This window comes from Portunus trituberculatus, chromosome 19 (genome assembly GCF_017591435.1).
Source record: "Portunus trituberculatus isolate SZX2019 chromosome 19, ASM1759143v1, whole genome shotgun sequence".
NCBI classification, from domain to species: domain Eukaryota; kingdom Metazoa; phylum Arthropoda; class Malacostraca; order Decapoda; family Portunidae; genus Portunus; species Portunus trituberculatus.
Window position 1 is genome coordinate 18,628,037 of NC_059273.1, and position 21,190 is coordinate 18,649,226.

Genomic DNA, 21,190 nt, shown 5'->3' on the forward strand with positions numbered 1-21,190 from the left:
GCAGTAAATAGATACGGGATGTAACTCGAGGTGTTGTGGCCTCGCTTTCCTGGTGTGTGGAGTGTGTTGTGGTCTCAGTCCTACCTGAAGATTGGTCTATGAGCTCTGAGCTCGCTCTGTAATGGGGAAGACTGGCTGGGTGACCAGCAGACGACCATGGTGGTGGTGAATTACACACACACACACACACACACACACACACACACACACACACACACACACACACACACATTCCATCTAAATGCAGGTATGTGACAAGGGAAAGAATGAAAGCTGATGATGACAATGTTGGTGAGGGAGAAAGAGAATTTGAAGGCTTTGATACGGCGCAAACTTCACTATTTGATAGAGTCTTGACTATCGAACGTAAATTAGATAAATTGATAAAGGAAAGTATGGGAATGAAAGAGAATGAAGAACAGGATAAAGAGCTCCGGAAATTGAAAGAAAGGATAAAAAGAGTGGAAGAAAACGAAACTAGGCTAAGAACTGAAAATGAAGAATTAAAAGTGCAAATAGTGAACTATAAGAAATTGATGGAAGAAGGACTCGGTAAAGCCGAGAAAGAAAAACAAAAGCTAAAAGATCTAGTTAACAAAGAAGAAGAAAGAGTACAAGACGTGATTAAAAAAGAAGTACAAGCATGGGGAATCCAAGATAAGAAAGACAAGGAATCATTTCAAGAAGTATTTCAAGAACAGTTAAAAGAAAGAGATGAAAATATGACAAGCAAAATGATAGGAGTCCTCAAGAAAAAGAAAATTTAGTAAGAGAAATTGCGGAAAAAAGAAGAGTGTAATTATTTTTGGACTGAAAGAAAAAATGTTAAATATAGACCAAGAAGGAAAAAGACGAAATGAAATCAGTAAAAGACCTACTAAAACATCTGAATGACGAGGATAGACAGAACTTAGAAGAGGAAGTAGAAGAAATCCATAGAATGGGACCATATCAAGAAGGAACAGTGAGACCAATTAAGATATTACTAAAATCACAAGCAGCAGCAGAAAGTACTATATAGAAAAACAAAACTCAGAGAAACAGAAGGTTGCAGAAGATATATATATATATATATATATATATATATATATATATATATATATATATATATATATATATATATATAGAAACGAGGAGGAAAGGAAGAGACACAATGAACTGGTGGCAGAAGCAAGAGAAAAAATAATGAAAGGTCAGAGGAGGAGAAGAAGGCATTTTTGGAGAATTATAGGAGACAGGATAAGGAAATGGTATATAAAAGAGAAAGAAGAGAAAAGAATGGAGCAAGTTTAACTAAAAATGATAAGAACAAGAGATTAAAATGATGTATACAAACATAGATGGGATTTTATCTAGTAAATTAGAATTAAGAGATTACATAAAGAAAGAAGAACCAGATATTGTATGCCTGGTGGAAACAAAGTTAAATGAGGCAATAAAATAGACATAGATAAAAGGTATAATATATGGAGGAGAGACAGAGTGGTAAAGGAGGAGGAGGAGTCATGATGATGTTAAGGAAGGAGATAGTGGTAAATCAAGTGGAGTTTGGGGAAGGAAAATCAGAAATACTGTATGTTAAGATGCATATTAACAAAAAGGAGTTAACAATCATTGGAACATATGTGCCACCAAAAACAAACTCATGGACTAACCAAGAATATAGATGACACAATAAGGAGTCTTACAAGAATCATTAAGGAAAGGAGAAAAGTGATATTGGTAGGAGATTTCAACTGTAAGGAGGTAGACTGGGAAAATTATGAAAGTGGTATGGGGAAGATGCCTGGGAGATAGATTCCTGAACCTAATGATAGATAATTTGATGGTCCAAAGAGTAAAGGAAAACACAAGATTCAGAGGAAATGATGAGCCGGCAAGATTAGACCTAGTTTTTACAAGGGATATACCAATTAACGATGATATAAGATACAAGTGCCCATTGGGAAAGAGTGACCATGTAATATTAGAAATGGATATAGAAGAAGGAAAGGAAGATAGAGATGAATCATACAAAGGAGACCGATTAAATTACAGAAAGGCTGATATTGAGAATCTCAAGAACTATTTTAAAACGTAAACTGGGAGGAGATGGAAAACTCATTAACGGTTCAAGAGAAATATAACTTATTTTTGGAAATATACAAAACTGGGGTCAGGGAATATGTTCCGAAATATAGACCTAAAGAAGAAGGAAAGAAAGATTGGTTTAATGCAAGATGTGCTAGGGCAAAGGAGAAACGAGATGGAGCATGGAAAAGGTGGAGAAGAAACAGAAATCCAGAAAATAAGGAAAACTTCAAAACAGCAAGAAATGAATATGCTAAGGTGAGAAAGGAAGAAGAAAAGAACTATGAAAAGGACATTGTCGAAAAATGTAAGGAACAACCAAAATTGTTCTACAGATTCATAAATGGAAAAATAAGACAAAAAGAAACAATAGAAAGGTTAAAAGGAGAAAACGGAATGGTGGAAGACCCAAAAGTATGGCAGAACTGTTAAATAGTAAATTTCATGAGGTCTTTACTAAGGAATCCAAATTTGAAAGACCACAGGGTAATAGAGAGACTGTCCATATGAAAGAGATTAAAGTAACCAAGCTTGAAATAAAAAGTTGATGACGGAATTGGATGAGGAAAAGGCAATGGGACCGGATGAAGTCTCAGGCAGAATACTGAAAGAATGTAGGGAAGAACTAGCAAGTCCAATATACAACATCATAAAATGCTCAATAGAAAATGGAACAGTGCCAGTGGAGTGGAAAAGAGCTGAGGTGGTTCCCATATATAAGAGCGGAAGGAAGGAAGAACCTTTAAATTACAGACCGGTATCACTAACTAGTGTAATATGCAAGATGTGTGAAAAAGTAATAAAGAAGCAATGGATTGAGTTTCTTGAAGACAACAAAATATTATCAAATAGCCAATTTGGTTTTAGAAAAGGTCGGTCATGTGTGACAAATTTATTGAGTTTCTACTCTAGAATAGTTGATAAAGTACAAGAGAGAGAGGATGGGTTGACTGTATTTATTTAGATCTAAAAAAGGCTTTTGATAAAGTGCCACATGAAAGATTACTATGGAAGTTAGAGGAGAAGGGTGGCTTAAAAGGAAGCACATTGAGATGGATGAAGAATTACTTAAGGGGGAGAGAAATAAGGACGATAGTTAAAGATATGAAGTCCAAGTGGAGAACAGTAGACAGCGGAGTGCCACAGGGGTCAGTATTGGCACCAATACTTTTTCTCGTATATATAAATGACATGCCAGAGGAGTGAACAGCTACATAAATCTGTTTGCGGACGATGCGAAACTGTGCAGAGTCATTAAACAAAAGAGGATTGTGAAATACTACAGGAAGACTTAAACAAGATCTGGAAATGGAGCAAAAAATGGGAGATGGAATTCAATGTGGACAAAAGCCATGTCATGGAAATGGGAAAAAGTGAAAGACGACTAGTGGGAATCTATAAGATGGGAGATGGAGTAGAACTAGAAAGAGTAAAAAAGGAAAAGGACTTGGGAGTGACAATGGAAGAAAATAATCAACCGGTAAGCCATATTGATAGAATTTTCAGAGAGACGTATAATTTGCTAAGGAATAGCATTTCACTATATGGACAAGGAAATGATGAAGAAATTAATAAGTACTAAAATAAGACCTAGATTGGAATATGCAGGAGTTGTGTGGACTCCCCATAAAAAGAAACACATAAGAAAATTAGAGAGACTACAAAAAATGGCTACAAGAATGGTTCCAGAATTTAAAGGGATGGCATATGAGGAGAGACTAAAGGCAATGGATCTACCAACCTTGGAGCAGAGAAGAGAGAGGGATCTGATACAAGTTTATAAATTGATTAATGGAATGGATGAAGTGGATAATGAGAAACTGATCCTGAGAGAAGAATATGACTTTAGAAGCATAAGATCGCATAGTAAGAAACTAAGGAAGGGACGATGTCTGAGAGATGTTAAAAAATTTAGTTTCCCGCAAAGATGTGTTGAGACTTGGAACAGGTTGAGTGAGGAAGTGGTGTCAGCAAAGTGTGTGCATAGTTTTAAAGAAAAATTGGATAAGTGTAGATATGGAGACGGGACCACACGAGCATAAAGCCCAGGCCCTGTAAAACTACAACTAGGTAAATACACACACACACACACACACACACACACACACTGATCAACGGAATGGACCAAGTGGATAATGAGAAACTGATCTTGAGAGAAGAATATGACATCCGAAGCACAAGATCGCATAGTAAAAAGCTGAGAAAGGGAAGATGTCTGAGAGAGATTAAAAGATATAGTTTCCCGCAGAGATGTATTGAGACGTGGAACAGTTTAGATGAAGAAGTAGTGTCTGCAACGAGTGTGCACACTTTTAAAGTAAGATTGAATAAGTGTAGATATGGAGACGGGGCCACACGAGCATAAAGCCCAGGCCCTGTAAAACTACAACTAGGTAAATACACACACACACACACTCTCTGATTTCACTAACCAATGAGCCCTCCTACATTTTATAAAAGTTAAAGTGGGTGTCAACTCAAGGGATCTTAACCATTAGATATCATAGGGCAGAAGTTGTGATGTGTATGAAGAAGCATGGGGACTGGGGAGAAGGCAGGAATAGGGATGTGCAGGAGAGGAAGAAGGCAAGTGCAAGATTCACTGCAAAGGATGTTTTAGCCATTGACAGCTACCAGGAAAAAAAAGTTGACAGGTATTGCTTTTCTTAGAAATATAGTTAGGAAAGCTGCTTCATGAACTAAATTGTCTTTACCTTTAAAACATTTTTTTTCACAATTTTCCAGGCGTGTTGTGGCAGCTACAAGACGTGTTACAGTGCTCAAAATTATTCTTTCATGAAGAATATTGTGGAAGGTTTGAAACGTGAAGTTTTTTTGTTAAAGTGAAGGAAAACACCTTGATGAGACTCCTAAAAAGTTGTCATCAGTGCAGAATATGGACATGACACGGGTCTGTCCATAAGGACAGATGTAGCACTAGGGAGAGCTGAGTTGTCACATATGCGAGGCCCCTCTGGACCCTGGCTGAGAGGGATCACATAAGGACAAACAAGGGGCAGGTGAAGCGGAGGAGACGTGAGGTGACGCGTGGCGGCTATGTGATGGCTAGTAGAAGACTCCTGCATCCCCCACCAACCATGATGATCCTACTGACCCTGGCTGCTCTCCCTGTCATCTCTGCCCTCATTCCTGGTAAGGATGTTTGAGATTGCTATTATCTTGCATATTTGTGGTACTCTCTCTCTCTCTCTCTCTCTCTCTCTCTCTCTCTCTCTCTCTCTCTCTCTCTCTCTCTCTCTTCTCTCTCTCTAAAAGGTCTGTACCTTAGAATAATCAATGATCTGATTAAAAAATCTTGCATTATTGCAGGGCTATATATATGTTGGCAGTGTATAAGGGAAATATACATTTTTGAATGATGAGATTAGTTTTTGTGTGCATTAATTTCTATTATAATTATTAGGCACTTTGTATCATAGAAGAACTAGGTGACTTAATTTTTTTTTGTGTGTTTGAAGGTTGTGTTTTGATACATTGCTTGCCATGACACATATCATTAGTAAGGTCTGGCACAGAAGAAAATTACCCACAATCTTTTGTAGATAATTGAACATTGTTTTGACTAACACTCATGCTGTATTGTTCACAGGATATTTTGTGTAACATTTTTAGTCCTAAATCTTTATAAATAAGAAGTAAGCTGTATCTGTCACCTGAAATACATATAATTTTTTTTATGTAAGTAGGAAACCAGCCTAGGGTAATAAAAATTGTGATTGGAAAAAGGAGTACACTTAGGTGCTGGCCCATAAAGTGTCAAAAAAATTAAGCAAAATTAAGTGATAAGTGTCTCAGAACTTCTCTTGAATAAGTTCAGATTATAGGTAAGTGGGAATACAGAAGCAGGCAGGGAGTTCCAGAGTTTACCAGAGAAAGGGATGAATGATTGAGAGTGCTGCTTAACTCTTGTACAAGAGAGGTGAACAGAGTAAGAGTGAAAGAAAGAAGAATATCTTGTGCAGTGAGGCACATGGAGAGAAGGCATGCATTTAGCAAGATCAGTCTCTTATCTAAAGCTCTTGGTATGTCTAAAGGAGGTATCACACTGGCCTATGATGTGCAGAACGTGGGCCATGGTTCTTGATGTGAAACCAGGAACGTTATCACACACAATCTGCCTGCCGTCTTTCTCTTATCTAAAGCTCTTGGTATGTCTAAAGGAGGTATCACACTGGCCTATGATGTGCAGAACGCGGGCCATGGTTCTTGATGTGAAACCAGGAACGTTATCACACACAATCTGCCTGCCGTCTTACTGTGATAGACAAACAGCCCACCAACCAAGACCAAGCCTTATTGATGAAGAGGAAAAAAAACCTAGAGAAGAACCGAGAGGTGTGCGACAGCAACTTTGGAGTTGGGGATGGTTGCTATGAGCACAAACTATTGACATGATATATATTTATAAATTTCATTTTTATATATTGATAAAATATTATTTGATATTCCAATATGAAAAATTTATGCACTTTCTTCTTAGTTTAATTAATAGCTTTTTTTTTACATATCTTATGTTTATTTTTCTATTGGGATAGCATACAGAGAACAGGAATGGATATCAAGCCATCCCAAGTTTGCTAGACTAATCTCAAGAAACTTTCGGCTATCTGGAGCAGATGTTCCTTGTTCTGCGTATCATAGGACATTGTGATAACTCCTTAAGGAAACAGCAAAAGTTTAACCAAATATGATGACCAAGACTAAAAAGAAAGGCAGATCACCATTAGCCAGTAACCTTGATGGAAACCATACTGGCAATCAGGTAGAAGATTATGAAGTGATAGATGTTTAAGAATGTAATTGTTGATGATAGATTTAAAGACTTCAGATAAGCAAGGAATTAAATCAATAGAATGATAGTTTGGTGGGATTAGAACAGTCACCCTTTTTTAGGAAAAGGTTGAATGGAAGCAAATTTCCAGCAAGAAGGAAAGATAGATGTTGATAGACAAAGTTGAAAAATGAAAGAGTTTGGCTAGGCAAGGTGCTGGCATTAAAGTATGGTTGTGGAGAACAATAGGAGAGACCTTATCAGGTCAATAAGCCTTCTGAGGGTTTAGGCCAGTGAGGTAATGGCAAACATCTTTGCAAAGAATTTTAATTGGTGGTAAGAAGTAGTCAGTGAGGACAGGGAGGAACATTCCCTGAATTATCTTAGGTAGAGTTTTTAGCAAAGGTATGAGAGAGAGAAGTTCAGTTTTAGAAATAGACACAATGGCACTGGTGCCATCAAGACTAAATAAAAGAGGGAAAGATGAAGAATAATTTTCAGAGATATTTTTGGCTAGGTGCCAGAAGATTCAAGGAGAGTTGAATCTCATAATATTTTTACTTACTGTTACTGAAGGAGTTTTTGGTTAGATGGATAACAGACTTTGCTTGATTTTGTAAAAAATGTAAAGCACATGAGATTGAAGTGATGGAAGGCTCAAGTACCTTTTGTGGGCCATCTATCATGTATAATATGAGAACAGGCTGTGTTAACCAAGGTTTGGAAGGTTTAGTTCAAGAGAAAGAGTTAGGAATATACGACTCCATATGCAAAGGAGAGTAAAGGAAAACTGCCCTTGTTATCTTGTTACCAACTGCCAATACCCACTGTAATTCTCACATGGTTGTCATATTTTGCAGTTTGGTGGGTTTCCCCACAGAAAACTGTTGATCACATTTGGTGGTGATGTTCTTGCATTCAAGCTGAAGATATCTTACTTTAGTTGAAGATCAATTTTATGGCTTAAAATGTCTTTACATGAAACATCTGTGTTTTGAGAATGGCAGTGCTTTTGGAAGCATGTTAAACATGGTTTGATTGTTGTCATGAAGATTTTCAACTTCTGAAGGATTTTTGTGAATAAGTGTGATTCAGTGGTGTTTAGCTAGCTACCATAGCATCGCAGCATGACACTGAAGCCCAAAGTGGCAGAGGGTTGAGTGTTATAGTATGTGTGATTAGCCAGGTACCTATTTACAGCTGTTCTGTATAAATGGCAGTGAAGGAAAGTAAAAGAATGCAATGTTCATAGACAAACATACTGGTACTATAGCCATATGGTATTGAAGAATATATATATATATATATATATATATATATATATATATATATATATATATATATATATATATATATATATATGAATGTGGGCTTAGTCAGATTTTACTGGAATTATGGATGTCATAGATAGTGTGTTCATTATTGTCTGCTTTGTACAGAGGGAATGGCACAGCCTGCTGAGAATGTCCAGCCTCAGGTGACACAATGTGAGCACTATAATAGGACTCAGTGTCCTGTTGACAACCCTCTCTCATCCTTGTGCAAGAAGAAAACCATTAGTTGTGATGAGTGGGATGATCCAGGAAAGATCAACCAGTGCTACGTGGTGTGGAGCAACTTGTCTGGCACAGTGAGTTACCATTTATGACTCAGTCCCATTTCACAATATCTCTTTCATCCACCTGTCTTGGTATAGATTACATTAACAGTGATATCAAAACATGTCCATCTAATGTAAAAAATGAATACATGGGCATCTGTAAGATGGGGATGTTGTTGCCACCATTGTGCCAGTAGATAACTAAATAAGGAAGTTTTAAATTATCAAAATTATACTTCTTCCAAGAACTTTTTTTTTTTTTTTTTTTTTTTTTCTCTCCGCTCTCTCTCCATCCTGTAAGAATTGAAGTTTTGAGTAACATGTAGTGTCATTAAAATGATTTACCGTGAATTATTGCACTAGTGGGGGGTGGCACCATTTGGTGGAAGGTAAAGAGATCTTCACCCTGAAATTATTGCCTTCTTTGAGTAGCTGTGGAGGGATCAGGGCTATCAGCAATCTGCCTCCAGCAGACATTGTATTGTGGTCAGATCTGTGATATATTGTTTTAGTAATACTGTATGATACAGGATGATAAAATGCTATGTGAATTTAATCCAGTTCTTTGAAACTATATTTCAGTAATATTTTTTTTTTTCTACCTATTCTCTTTCATAAGGAGTGATAACAATGTGCCTGTCTTTTGATGGATATATAATTCTACCATTGAAGCAGTGCACATACATCACTGGTGACACATTACTTCAAATTGCTGTACAAAATAGACAGTGTGAACCAGCCTGAAAGTGTGTAGTCTGTCATTAAGTGGAATATTTTGTAACATCAATTTACTAATAGGTGTAACATTTTCCAATAGGCAGAAGTGATCTTCAAGGGATGTTTGTGGGACTACAAGGATTGTAAGGATGAGTGCATCAGCAGTCAGCCAGTCAACAGCTTAACAAAGAAGAAACATCACCTGTTTTGTTGCTGTGTCCACAACAACTGTAACCAGAATTTCTCTTGGCAACCAAAAGCAGAGGTCCCTAGCACCACACCAGGTCAGTGTTTCTATAGAGTTTAGTTTTGAACAATAATTTATGTGTGTATATATATATATATATATATATATATATATATATATATATATATATATATATATATATATATATATATATATATATATATATATATACACACACACACACACACACACACACACACACACACACACACACACACACACACACACACACACAGGCAACCCCAGCTTAACGAAGGGGTTACGTTCCTAAAAAAAACCTTTGTTAAGCAAAACTTCGTTAAGGGAACCGTTTATAACAAGTTTAACCCCTCACTTGAACTTCCATTGAGAGTAAACAAAGCGAGAGTGCATCATAGTACAGTGAAAAGTTTAATGAGAGTAAAAATTATGAAGTTAAACATTTAGTTTAATTTAAGTCATTATGATGTACACTAACGTATGCATGTAGGTAACTTTATAATGTTGATGATCTTAAATTTATGAAGGGAGGGAGAGTGAAATGGGAAAGACACTAACTGGCAACCTGTGGAATGTAAACAAAGGGCACATCATTGTATCACATACAAAACTTATGTACCACATTTCCACAAGGCTTTCCATTTTATCCATTGTAGAGACACGAGTTCAGGTGGTTCTTTTAGCTTGCAAGGAAGATACGGTCTCACCAGCCTTCTTAGTAGAGTCTTCTGACTTGAAAATAGTAGAGACAGTAGATGGAGTCAAGATGGTGGCGAGCAATGCTATTAGTTTTCTCGCCTCTCTTGTGTCTGTGAATAATATCCAGCTTCACTTCGAGAGTAAGAGACTTCCTGGTTTTCTTAGCAACGCTAGGCGACATTGCAGGGTCTTTTTGTGGCATATAGAGCGAGGGAAGACGAGCTGCTGCTGATGCTGTTATTGTTTTGAATTGGGGGAGTGAGTGGTGCGCATGTTGTCCACAAGAGGCGCTGGTGTATTCAAAAGCCTGTTGGCTTGCGTGATACGGCGGTGCTTTCAAACTTGGAAAAAATTACCTTGATAAAACTTCGTTAAAGCGAGTTTGGTGTTCATTAATCGAGCAAATGGTAGTAAAATGAAACCTTCATTGTAGCTAAATTTCGTTGTGTGAACCTTGGTTAAGCGGGCTTGGGCTATATATATATATATATATATATATATATATATATATATATATATATATATATATATATATATATATATATATATATATATATATATATATATATATATATATATATATATATATATATATATATATATATATATATATATATATATATATATATATATATATATATATATATATATATATATATATATATATATATATATATATATATATATATATATATATATATATATATATATATATATATATATATATATATATATATATATATACTATATATTTCTTTTATAATGTATTATTTCTTTATTTTATGGTATAAAACTTGGCAAAAATTGACAAAAAATGACAGCTTGGAGATCCTACTGTCAATTTGCATGGGGAGCTGCCACCTGGTTGTCACCAGCTGGCAGCACAGTATGTGTCCCCTTCACGCTCACAGGGGTAATATAAAACATACCTGCAATGTCATTCTATAAACACAGATATGCAATAAGTTGATAATTCATTTTTCTACATAATTCCTTCTAAGTAGTAACACAGGCAAAATCAAACCCTATTCATGAACAAATGTATATAAGCTGATTTTCCTGTGAACTGGCATTGAGGTTTATTTGGTCATCTCCACACTTCCCAAAGAGTACACCCTTGATTGGAAGTGTATTAATCCAGTCAACAGTAAACATGAAAACAACATGTCTGTGTCACTTAAAAGTCTAAACCACGCAGCTTAACTTACTTGTACAGGCAAACCGCGCATAATGAATGGGTTAGGTTAAAAAAAAAATCTTCGTTATGTGAAATTTTGTTGTACGGGGTCCTAGGATGAACAAAAAATTTATATTTTAATAAAAAAAAAAAAAAAAAAAAACCTGAACGCATTGAATTTGGACGCGGCAGTGGATGGTGGTGGTGGTGATTTGGTGGCATTTTCAAATACGGTAAAAAATTTCCCCAATAAAAATGTTCTTATAGTGGGGTTTGGTGTTCGTTATGTGATTTAAGGGTAATAAAACAAAACATTCACTGTGGCAAAAATTTGTTGTGTAAACATTCATTATGTGAGGTTTGCCTGTACAGGCAACCCCCGATTAACGAACATTCACACAACGAAATTTTACTACAACGAACATTTCCTTTTACAGTAAAACCTCAGCTCACGACCATAATTCGTTCCTAAATCCTGTTCGTCACCCGATTTGTTCGTCCCATGAATTAATTTTTCCCATAAGAATGTATTGAAATACCATTAATCCGTTCCAGACCAAAATAAAATCATACTTTTGTCCATAAAACCCATTAAAAATAGACCTTTAATGTATGCATGACATGAACGAAATAATTATAAAAAGCCTAAATTATTTTACTATATATATATATATATATATATATATATATATATATATATATATATATATATATATATATATATATATATATATATATATATATATATATATATATATATATATATATATATATATATATATATATATATATATATATATATATATATATATATATATATATATATATATATATATATATATATATATATATATATATATATATATATATATATATATATATATATATATATATATATATATATATATATATATATATATATATATATATATATATATATATATATATATATATATATATATATATATATATATATATATATATATATATATATATATATATATATATATATATATATATATATATATATATATATATATATATATATATATATATATATATATATATATATATATATATATATATATATATATATATATATATATATATATATATATATATATATATATATATATATATATATATATATATATATATATATATATATATATATATATATATATATATATATATATATATATATATATGTATATATATAAGTAACGCCCTTTGTTTAAGTGGAACTAAATTAAATCCTTTATGATTATCCTTTATTTTTTTAACATGAATGTATTGCTACAGGCTAATAGATTAATATAATATATTAACAAAATTTATTCTTGGCCAAAATTCCATTTGTAGCATATGCAAATAATTATCTTGATTCACAGTACTTTCAAAGAATATTGGCCCTATTAATCCCATGCAAGAAATATATATATATATATATATATATATATATATATATATATATATATATATATATATATATATATATATATATATATATAGTAAGGTCCCGGTTACGCCGGTCTCGAGTTACGTCAAACTCGCACTTACGTCAGTCCACTATAAGGCAATTTAAGATTTTGAAAATTGAAAATTTATAAATCGTAAGCGCGGGTTTATTGTTATTGTTGGCCCAGGCATCACTAGTGGTTATCCACCACACCGCCCACCTCATGCTTGAATACAATAACACTCTACGTACCTCAGTTCCACCACACCGTCGCCCCTGGCAAGAGTGTTCCTACATCTATCTTAGTATCTTGCTCAATGGCACCAAAAAAAAACTCCTGAGTGATAGCAGTGATGCTAAGAAAAGGAAAACCATTACGCTACAAGAAAAAGTGGACATAATTAAAAGACATGAGAAGGGAGGCAGCAGCTGTGTGTAAGAGAGTGAAGAAGAAAATGGGAAGCCCGTTACCATGACAACGGGGAGGTTGACGACCTTGAGGGCTCACGCACCTATCACAACAATAACAACTCCGAGCCTTCGCCTGGGCCACACGACACTGCAGCTCACTTGCACCGTCTGCGCTTGTCTGCTGATCCCTATTGCCCTTTCCTATTGCATTTCCTGCCCCGCTGCCCACGCTTCTACTCCCACCGCACTGCACTACGCTCTCAGCTGTCTGCCCTGGGCGTCACAACATTCGACCTGCCCACCCTCCTGGCGGCCTCAGGCGTCCATCCCTCTGGCAACATGCAGTCCTTCGTCATGGCCCTAATCAACAACAAAAACAAGCTTGTGTTTCATATTCCTACATACTTGTAAATAATATAACAGTATAACCTTTTACTTATATAATGCTTCTACTCCTACCGCACTCCACAAAGCTCCCAGCTGTCCGCCCTGGGCCACAACATTCGACCTGCCCACCCTCCTGGCGGCCTCAGGCCGCCCCTCTCGGCAACCTGCAGTCCTTCGTGTTCGCGGCCCTAATCAATATATTCCTACATAGTTGTAAATAATATACCAATATAACAATATAACCTTTACTTACCTGAATAACTATAAAAATTATTGGTTGAAAACTCGATAATATGCTTTGAAAGTACAAAAACTCGAGTTACGTACAAAATCGACTTACGTCATGTTTCAGGAACGTAACTCTGACGTAACTCGACCTTATTGTATATATATATATATATATATATATATATATATATATATATATATATATATATATATATATATATATATATATATATATATATATATATATATATATATATATATATATATATATAAAAGATGTGAAGTACAATGAGTATACTACCACGACATGTGGCCGTATCATGCAATGCCAGCTGTGTCTACATCACCAGCTTCACCCTGCACAGTACCATTAAAAAGTCTGTGTGTCGATTGTGGAATTGCCACAGCCACCTATTACTCCCCCTAAAATTCTCTATATCAATTTCTGTGCCAGCTTCCTAGCTGGTGCAAGGATTTCAATGTCATGGACATGATCCCCACCCATAACTGCTACACATACTGCTTCATAACTGCAGCATCTTTTCCAGTCGTTACATTTTTCCTTGGTGCACATTTACCACTTTTACTTGATGTATCCACACAGTACAGTAAGTCCTCCTTATACGATACTTCGTTATCCGGCAAATTCACAGTTACGGTTTTTGGTAATTGCTACCCTCAATTCTATTTATGGTAAGAAAAATTCACAGATACAGTATTCGTTTATGTTTTGATTACACCGTACTGTAGCGCCACCACAACAATCGGTCTCTTCCCGCACTTCCCACTGAACACAAGTGAAATCCTTATGGCGTGTTTTTTGTGGATATTATGAGTAAGGGCTGAAATCCCTATTGTCCCTTAGCCTTGGGAGGGATATCATCTGATAGAATACATGGCGAGTGAAAGGTAAATTTTCTGTTTATTTCTTTTGCACAGTACTTTACATTTTTTTATATGACTATTTTCATGTATTTTCATGTCTGTAGGGATGACTTTCGATGTGCTGGAACATATCCCCTATTATTACATGTTATAATGGGTTTGGTATACGGTAATTTCAATTTGAGGTAAGGTTTTCAGGAACACATATGTACCGTATAACGAGGACTTACTATATTTGAGAAAATATTCTGCTAGCTTATCTTTTGACTTTCTCATCTTCCAACAGTTTCCTTGGCCACACCATACTCCCCACAGACATTTGTAACTCTAACTCCTTTCTCTAATAATCTTATTAATTCCAGCTCTTGAAGTCACAGGGCCACTGGCTTATGCCTAACATCCTTGAGAGACATAATAAAAAAGTTCTAAATTATTGAAAAATGTACAAACTTGTTCACTGATATTGGACAAAACACTTTGTTCATGAGCATCGCACAGATTCGTTTACAACCACTTACTTCCATCTATAGAGTGTTTCTGGAAGTGCTTGAGTCACATGTTATTTGAATTTATTTGTTGGTCATCTGGACTCAAATTATTAAATAATTATTTGGACACTTTGGATAAACCGAAATCCAGATAAATGAAGTCTGGATAGATGTGGGTCAAATGTATTTAAAATATTTAACAATTTAAAGTCATCCTATTTCTGCGCTGTCTTTGATTTGTAACATTCAGTTGTAAAGTGAGGACAGTCTGTAGTTATTCATATTTTGTTACAACTCTTGATGAATATTGTTTCTTGTACTGGCAGTCCCACCCCAGGAGCAGGACATGGTGCAGCCAGTGGCTTGGACCCTTGGCACTCTCATACTAGTTGTGGTCATAGTAACAGTACTCTTCTACCTCTACCGCAGACGGAAAATGGTGAGTAATGCACGCCATATCATAACCATAATCTTCCTCCTACTATATTTTATCTTGCAGTGACACAATACTGAGCACATTTTCATGAAGTGATATCAGAGTGTTAGGCAACAATATATGACTATTTTATTCTTTTAACCCTTAACAGATGGGTTGCTTGATGAATTATCTATCTTCATGCATGGGTAACATTCATACACTTCTAAGATGCTCAAAAGTTATTTCAGTTGCACAGTCAACACATTATTTTTATACAGATTGCAATGATGTATTTCGTAGCACAATGTGATCAGAGAGTAAAGCTATTACATATCAATTATGTGAGACTCCAGCTTCAGTGACATCACCAGACCCACACAAGGAAATTCACGCATGATAATTTCTCTCTCTCTCTCTCTCTCTCTCTCTCTCTCTCTCTCTCTCTCTCTCTCTCTCTCTCTCTCTCTCTCTCTCTCTCTCTCTCCAAACATTACTACATAGAAAGATATGCTTAATACTATTCATGAAACCATCCAAGCACATTCATCATAATGACATGATGTATGATGAATTTGAGGAGGCAGCAAAGGAAAAAGAAAACTTTTCTCCATTGTCTGATAGGGTGAAATGTTAAAGAGAACAGAACACCTCTGATCAGGCTACCCAGCATTCACCACTCACATTTACCCACAGGCCTAATGTATAGAACTATAGATCAATATTCATGAGCAATCACCACACTTCAGAATACGGCAGTACACTTGCATGAGCAATCACCGTCTGTTAAGGGTTAATGAAACAATTTGTGGTTTTTTGTCTAGTGTATCTCCCTGAAAAATTGCAGCCCTTTATATAAGTGAGTTGGTTGGTTTATTTTGTTTTCAATTACAGGCCAATTTCATGGCAATACCACGAGTGGAGTCTGCAGCCCTAGTTCCTCCTTCTCCGCCAATGGGCCTGCGACCCATACAGCTACTGGAAATCAAAGCCAGAGGACGCTTTGGTGCAGTGTGGAAGGCCAACCTTCATAATGACATTATTGCTGTCAAGATCTTTCCAGTCCAGGTATGGGGGATGTTTGTGTCCATCTCCATCTTTGATATTCAGGGTTTGAACAAGTTTGAGTTGCCTTTTTTATATATGTGTGTATATAAACTTTAGGTCACCTTGCATTTGTCTTGTGTTTCTTGCCCATTTTAAATGTCATTTTGGCCTGGAAAGAGAGACAGAATAGAGCTTTGGAAATGAGGAACAAAGTAGGATCAGTGGATATGGAAGAAATATACTTTTCTCCAATCAATTATCCAGTCAGTATATATCATGTATTGGGCAGTATCATTTATTAGTTTTTCAAAAGTCTTAAAAATATTTAAAACAAGTTTCATTGACCAGTTTTTGTCACCTGATGGCAGAATAATTTGAATCTTGATTTTGTTTCTTTCAGGTAAATGCAGTAAGAGCAGTAACATTTCAACAGTATTCCTATCCCTTTACAGGACAGGCAGTCCTGGATTGTGGAGGTTGATGTCTACTCCCTTCCCCAACTCTCCCATGAAAATATTCTACAGTTTATTGGAGCTGAGAAGCGTGGTGAAAACCTTCAGGCAGAGTTTTGGCTTATCACTGCTTACCATGAAAGGGGTTCTCTGTGTGACTATCTCAAGGTAGATCATGTTCTCTTGCTATCAGGATGAAAAATGAACATATGTATTTCAGGATAAGGCTGGCAGGTGTTGCAATGGTCCCTGAACTTAAATGGAAATTTATCACCTACTTGTTTATTGGATATTGATATAATCTGAGATTTTAAAGTTTCGGGTAATGCTTTCTTGTTTTGTAGTGTAGGATATGGCATGTAGGACTTCTATGATTTGCTTTTTCCATCTCCAGGCCAATCTTGTGACCTGGGCTGAGCTGTGCAAGATAGGAGAGTCCATGGCCCGTGGGTTGATGCACATACATGAGGAGCAGCCAGCCAGCAGGTGTGAGGCCCTCAAACCCGCTATTGCACACCGAGACTTCAAAAGTAAGAATGTCCTCTTGAAGAATGACCTGACTGCCTGCATTGCTGACTTTGGCCTTGCCCTGGTCTTCCACCCTGGACAGCCCACTGGAGACACTCATGGGCAGGTAAAAATGCCTCCATACATTTCCTAGTATTCTCTCACTGAAATGATAGTGTATCTAGCAAGTGTATCCAACAAGGAATGACCTGAAGGGGTACTATATTGTTTATTAGTGTCTTGTTCTTGGTTTTCTTAAAGGTTTCTTAAAATGTTGCAGTTATGTATGTTAAAGGTTTCTTAAAATGTTGCAGTTATGTATGTTAGTGCATTTGATAGTGAGGCATCAGATAGATAGAATAGATTGGCACTGAGTATTTGTTGCTCTTCTTTCCCAGGTGGGCACAAGGAGGTACATGGCCCCTGAGGTCTTGGAAGGTGCCATCAACTTCCAGCGTGATGCCTTCTTGCGCATTGACATGTATGCCTGTGGCCTTGTGCTGTGGGAAGTGTTGTCCAGATGTTCAAGTAAGCAATGAATCTGCATCCCTTTGATGATATTGCAGTCAGTTTGTCCTCAATGAATGAAGATGACATTGCATTAACAAAAAAGTATTTATAAGTAGGTGTTATCAATGATTATTGTGATCTTTTCTCTTTGGTGCAGGCATGGATGGACCCATACCTGAGTACCATTTGCCATTTGAAGAAGAGGTTGGTCAGCACCCAACACTGGATGACATGCAAGACTGTGTGGTCACTCAGAAGGCAAGACCTGTCATTCAGGACTCCTGGCGGAAGAATGCTGTGAGTGTTTTTTCTGTTCCTGTCAGGCAGTTACATGAAAGTATGTAGCATATCCAATAAAAATCAGTAGAGATTTACAGTATTTGTTGAAACTACATATAATGAATTAGGTAGTATATGGTAAAAGTGATTGGATAAATTACTCATTATGAGATAAAGAGGACTCCATCATAGACTTGTATATTATTACCATCTGAATTACCAAAGTTTGAAAACTTATTGAATCATCTTTACTTATATGCTGTGTTATGCTGAACATCATTATTGTGTTAGGCCGTGATGGGACTGATAGACACCATGGAGGAGTGCTGGGACCATGATGCAGAGGCCCGTCTCTCAGCCTCATGTGTGGTGGAGAGGCTCACCAGCTTCTCCAGGAATCCCCAGTTTTCCCCTACCTCAAATCCACAGAAGGAGTCGAGTATATAAGGCAAGTGTGACCACCATGTCTACTCGTTTTCATAAATCAACCTCTAAATTCTGAGCATGGTATTCACTCATTCTTTTCACTGTCACTACTGTTCTTTGGTGTATGTATAGAATTCCAGTATGGGGATTGGTTCATAAGCACTGGCCTCAAAAGTTTAGGTAATGCTTTCCCATAGATCCCCATACAACAAATTTTTACTGTTTGTGGACAGAGTATAAGTGGATAGGGTTTGAGGATACTGACTACTTTTAAATACAGCAATCAGCATTTTAGCTTCACATTTGAGCACAATTGCTTGCACTGGTGAACAAGCAGCAAGTGTATAATTCTGTGCAAGGAATTAGTATTGCCTTATTAGTAACACTGAACTCAGATGTTTGGCACTTCATAAATACAGTACTTGTGTATCATTTTCTTTATTTGAGATTCTATTCATTGTTGCTTGTGTATTATTGTGTAGGATTCTATAAAAGCAGGTCTTGTGTATTGTTCTCTGCGTGGAATTAACAATTTTACCTATAACTGTAAACTATTTGTGTCACTATAAAAGTGACGTTTTATATTGTTCTCTTTTCTGGTCCTCAATATAAGCATTGCAAAGTATTGGAGGCACTTTTGGGTGATGGTAAAATTGTGATCAGATGGGAATATTTCCACAATAGTCAGGACTATAATCAAATAAGAATATTCAGCTATTGTCAGCATTGTGACGTAGCTCTCACCCTCACCTTAGGAATAACACTCTTGCTGTCTTGGCATTAGGTAATGCAAATTTTGTTATAGGTTTATTTATTATAGTGCACCATAATTGAATAATTAATTGGCTCAAAGAAGAGTAGGAGGTTTTGGACATCATGCGTACCTTTATCTATTGAGATCTCATAAGTCACTGTATAGTAAAGTTCTATTAACTTTAATCAGATCAGTGGTGGAAAATGGATGTCTGAGTTACCCGAACATGTGACATTGGAAGGTGTGTGTATACCTGTTATTCAGAGTTTAAGGGTTAAAGCTACTCTAACTTGTTTTTCTGACCAGAAATATGTTAAGGTATTATTTTCATTAACTGTCATAGAATGTTTTTTTTTAGAATTATTACCATAATGAAAAATTGGCTCTTCATGGTTTGTCAGTGGTTGCCATACTGTGATATAAATTACATTCAACGCCAGCAACATATATCATATAGTAGTTTTCAGCAAAGCTGTTATGGGAGAAACAAGATTTTTTGTACTTTGATTCTTCACTTGTACTAATTTTCTGAATATGATTGTCAAAGATAAGTGATGAGAAACAGTCATTGAAAATCACAGAAATGAGTCAAATCAGAAAATGTTGTGTTTAAAATTTTGTAAGATGCTTATTTTCAAATTAAAAATGTCTCAAAAATCTCCATAATCTCCATACATTTTGCAAGTTAGGTGGTGATGAAGTTTATTTAGGAGTGATATAGACAGGGGAAGTTTCAAGAATTAGATAAAATGACACCAGAACTTTTCAGGAAAGGAGGTTGTGTTATAAAGTGTTGTATGCTGGGAACCAGGTATGGCAGCTAGAACCAGGCAGGATGTTTGTACAGGTAATCCCTGATATGTAGTTTTGTTGTGTTCCTGTAAGTACAATTGTATAGCGAACAATCATGTAGCGAACTTATGATTGAATAGGAAAAACAGGAATACATTCCAAGATCTTTATATAGCAATAGGCTCGTCATATGGCCACCTTCACAACCAATCTAAGGCAGCAATCTACATGAACGAGGAATGTAGGGTTGGAGAAGCAGCTTTGTCGTTGATATCACTTACTTTCCACCGCTGCATTACTTACCGCGGCAGCTGAACATCAGCATCATTTCTTCTCATCTATCTTCTCTATTCACTTTATATATATATATATATATATATATATATATATATATATATATATATATATATATATATATATATATATATATGTATGTATGTATGTATGTATGTATTCAGTCATGTAGCCATGTAGATCCATGGATTTCTGGGGGGGGGGGGGCCGGTATTGCCATTACAGTCCAAAAAATTTTTGCCAGTATCTGCTCAGTCTGTTGTGTTGAGGTACCACTGTATATGTGTACCTAAAGACCCATAAAACCAGTGAAATATTTAAATACAGTTACTGCTGAAAGTAATAAAATGCTTGTTATACATACAAAATAAATGCGAAAAATAATGAAAATAAAATACAGAGAACAAAGTGCACAAAGACAATTTCTCAATAGAGTAGAGAAATGAAAGTAGTGCATAAAATTTGCATAAATACTCATTATTCTAAAAGTTATTGGCATAATTTACTCCGGCAGAACGTGAATGATACTTCATTATATAAGGGATTTTATCCATAAGCTAACCAAAGCAGTAGAT

The 21,190-nt window shown here is 35.8% G+C and overlaps 1 protein-coding gene across 7 annotated transcripts in view; it reads left to right on the forward strand.

Moving 5' to 3' along the window:
* LOC123506148 (activin receptor type-2A-like) overlaps nucleotides 1-21,190 on the forward strand; it is a 45,765-nt gene that overhangs the window by 7,779 nt on the left and 16,796 nt on the right. For 4 of the 7 annotated variants that reach the window (XM_045258059.1, XM_045258055.1, XM_045258057.1 and 1 more), the window contains exons 2-12: nucleotides 4,816-5,223; nucleotides 6,252-6,426; nucleotides 8,302-8,492; nucleotides 9,280-9,463; nucleotides 15,466-15,578; nucleotides 16,449-16,622; nucleotides 17,054-17,221; nucleotides 17,448-17,687; nucleotides 17,959-18,088; nucleotides 18,228-18,367; nucleotides 18,641-18,797. In XM_045258059.1, coding sequence (XP_045113994.1) covers nucleotides 6,270-6,426; nucleotides 8,302-8,492; nucleotides 9,280-9,463; nucleotides 15,466-15,578; nucleotides 16,449-16,622; nucleotides 17,054-17,221; nucleotides 17,448-17,687; nucleotides 17,959-18,088; nucleotides 18,228-18,367; nucleotides 18,641-18,796 — 1,653 coding nt within the window. In that variant the 5' untranslated portion in view covers nucleotides 4,816-5,223; nucleotides 6,252-6,269 and the 3' untranslated portion in view covers nucleotide 18,797. Of the gene's footprint in view, nucleotides 1-4,815; nucleotides 5,224-6,251; nucleotides 6,427-6,626; nucleotides 6,854-8,301; nucleotides 8,493-9,279; nucleotides 9,464-15,465; nucleotides 15,579-16,448; nucleotides 16,623-17,053; nucleotides 17,222-17,447; nucleotides 17,688-17,958; nucleotides 18,089-18,227; nucleotides 18,368-18,640; nucleotides 18,798-21,190 lie in introns of all 7 variants that reach the window. The other 3 variants (XM_045258060.1, XM_045258061.1, XM_045258062.1) reach the window with 2 other exon arrangements.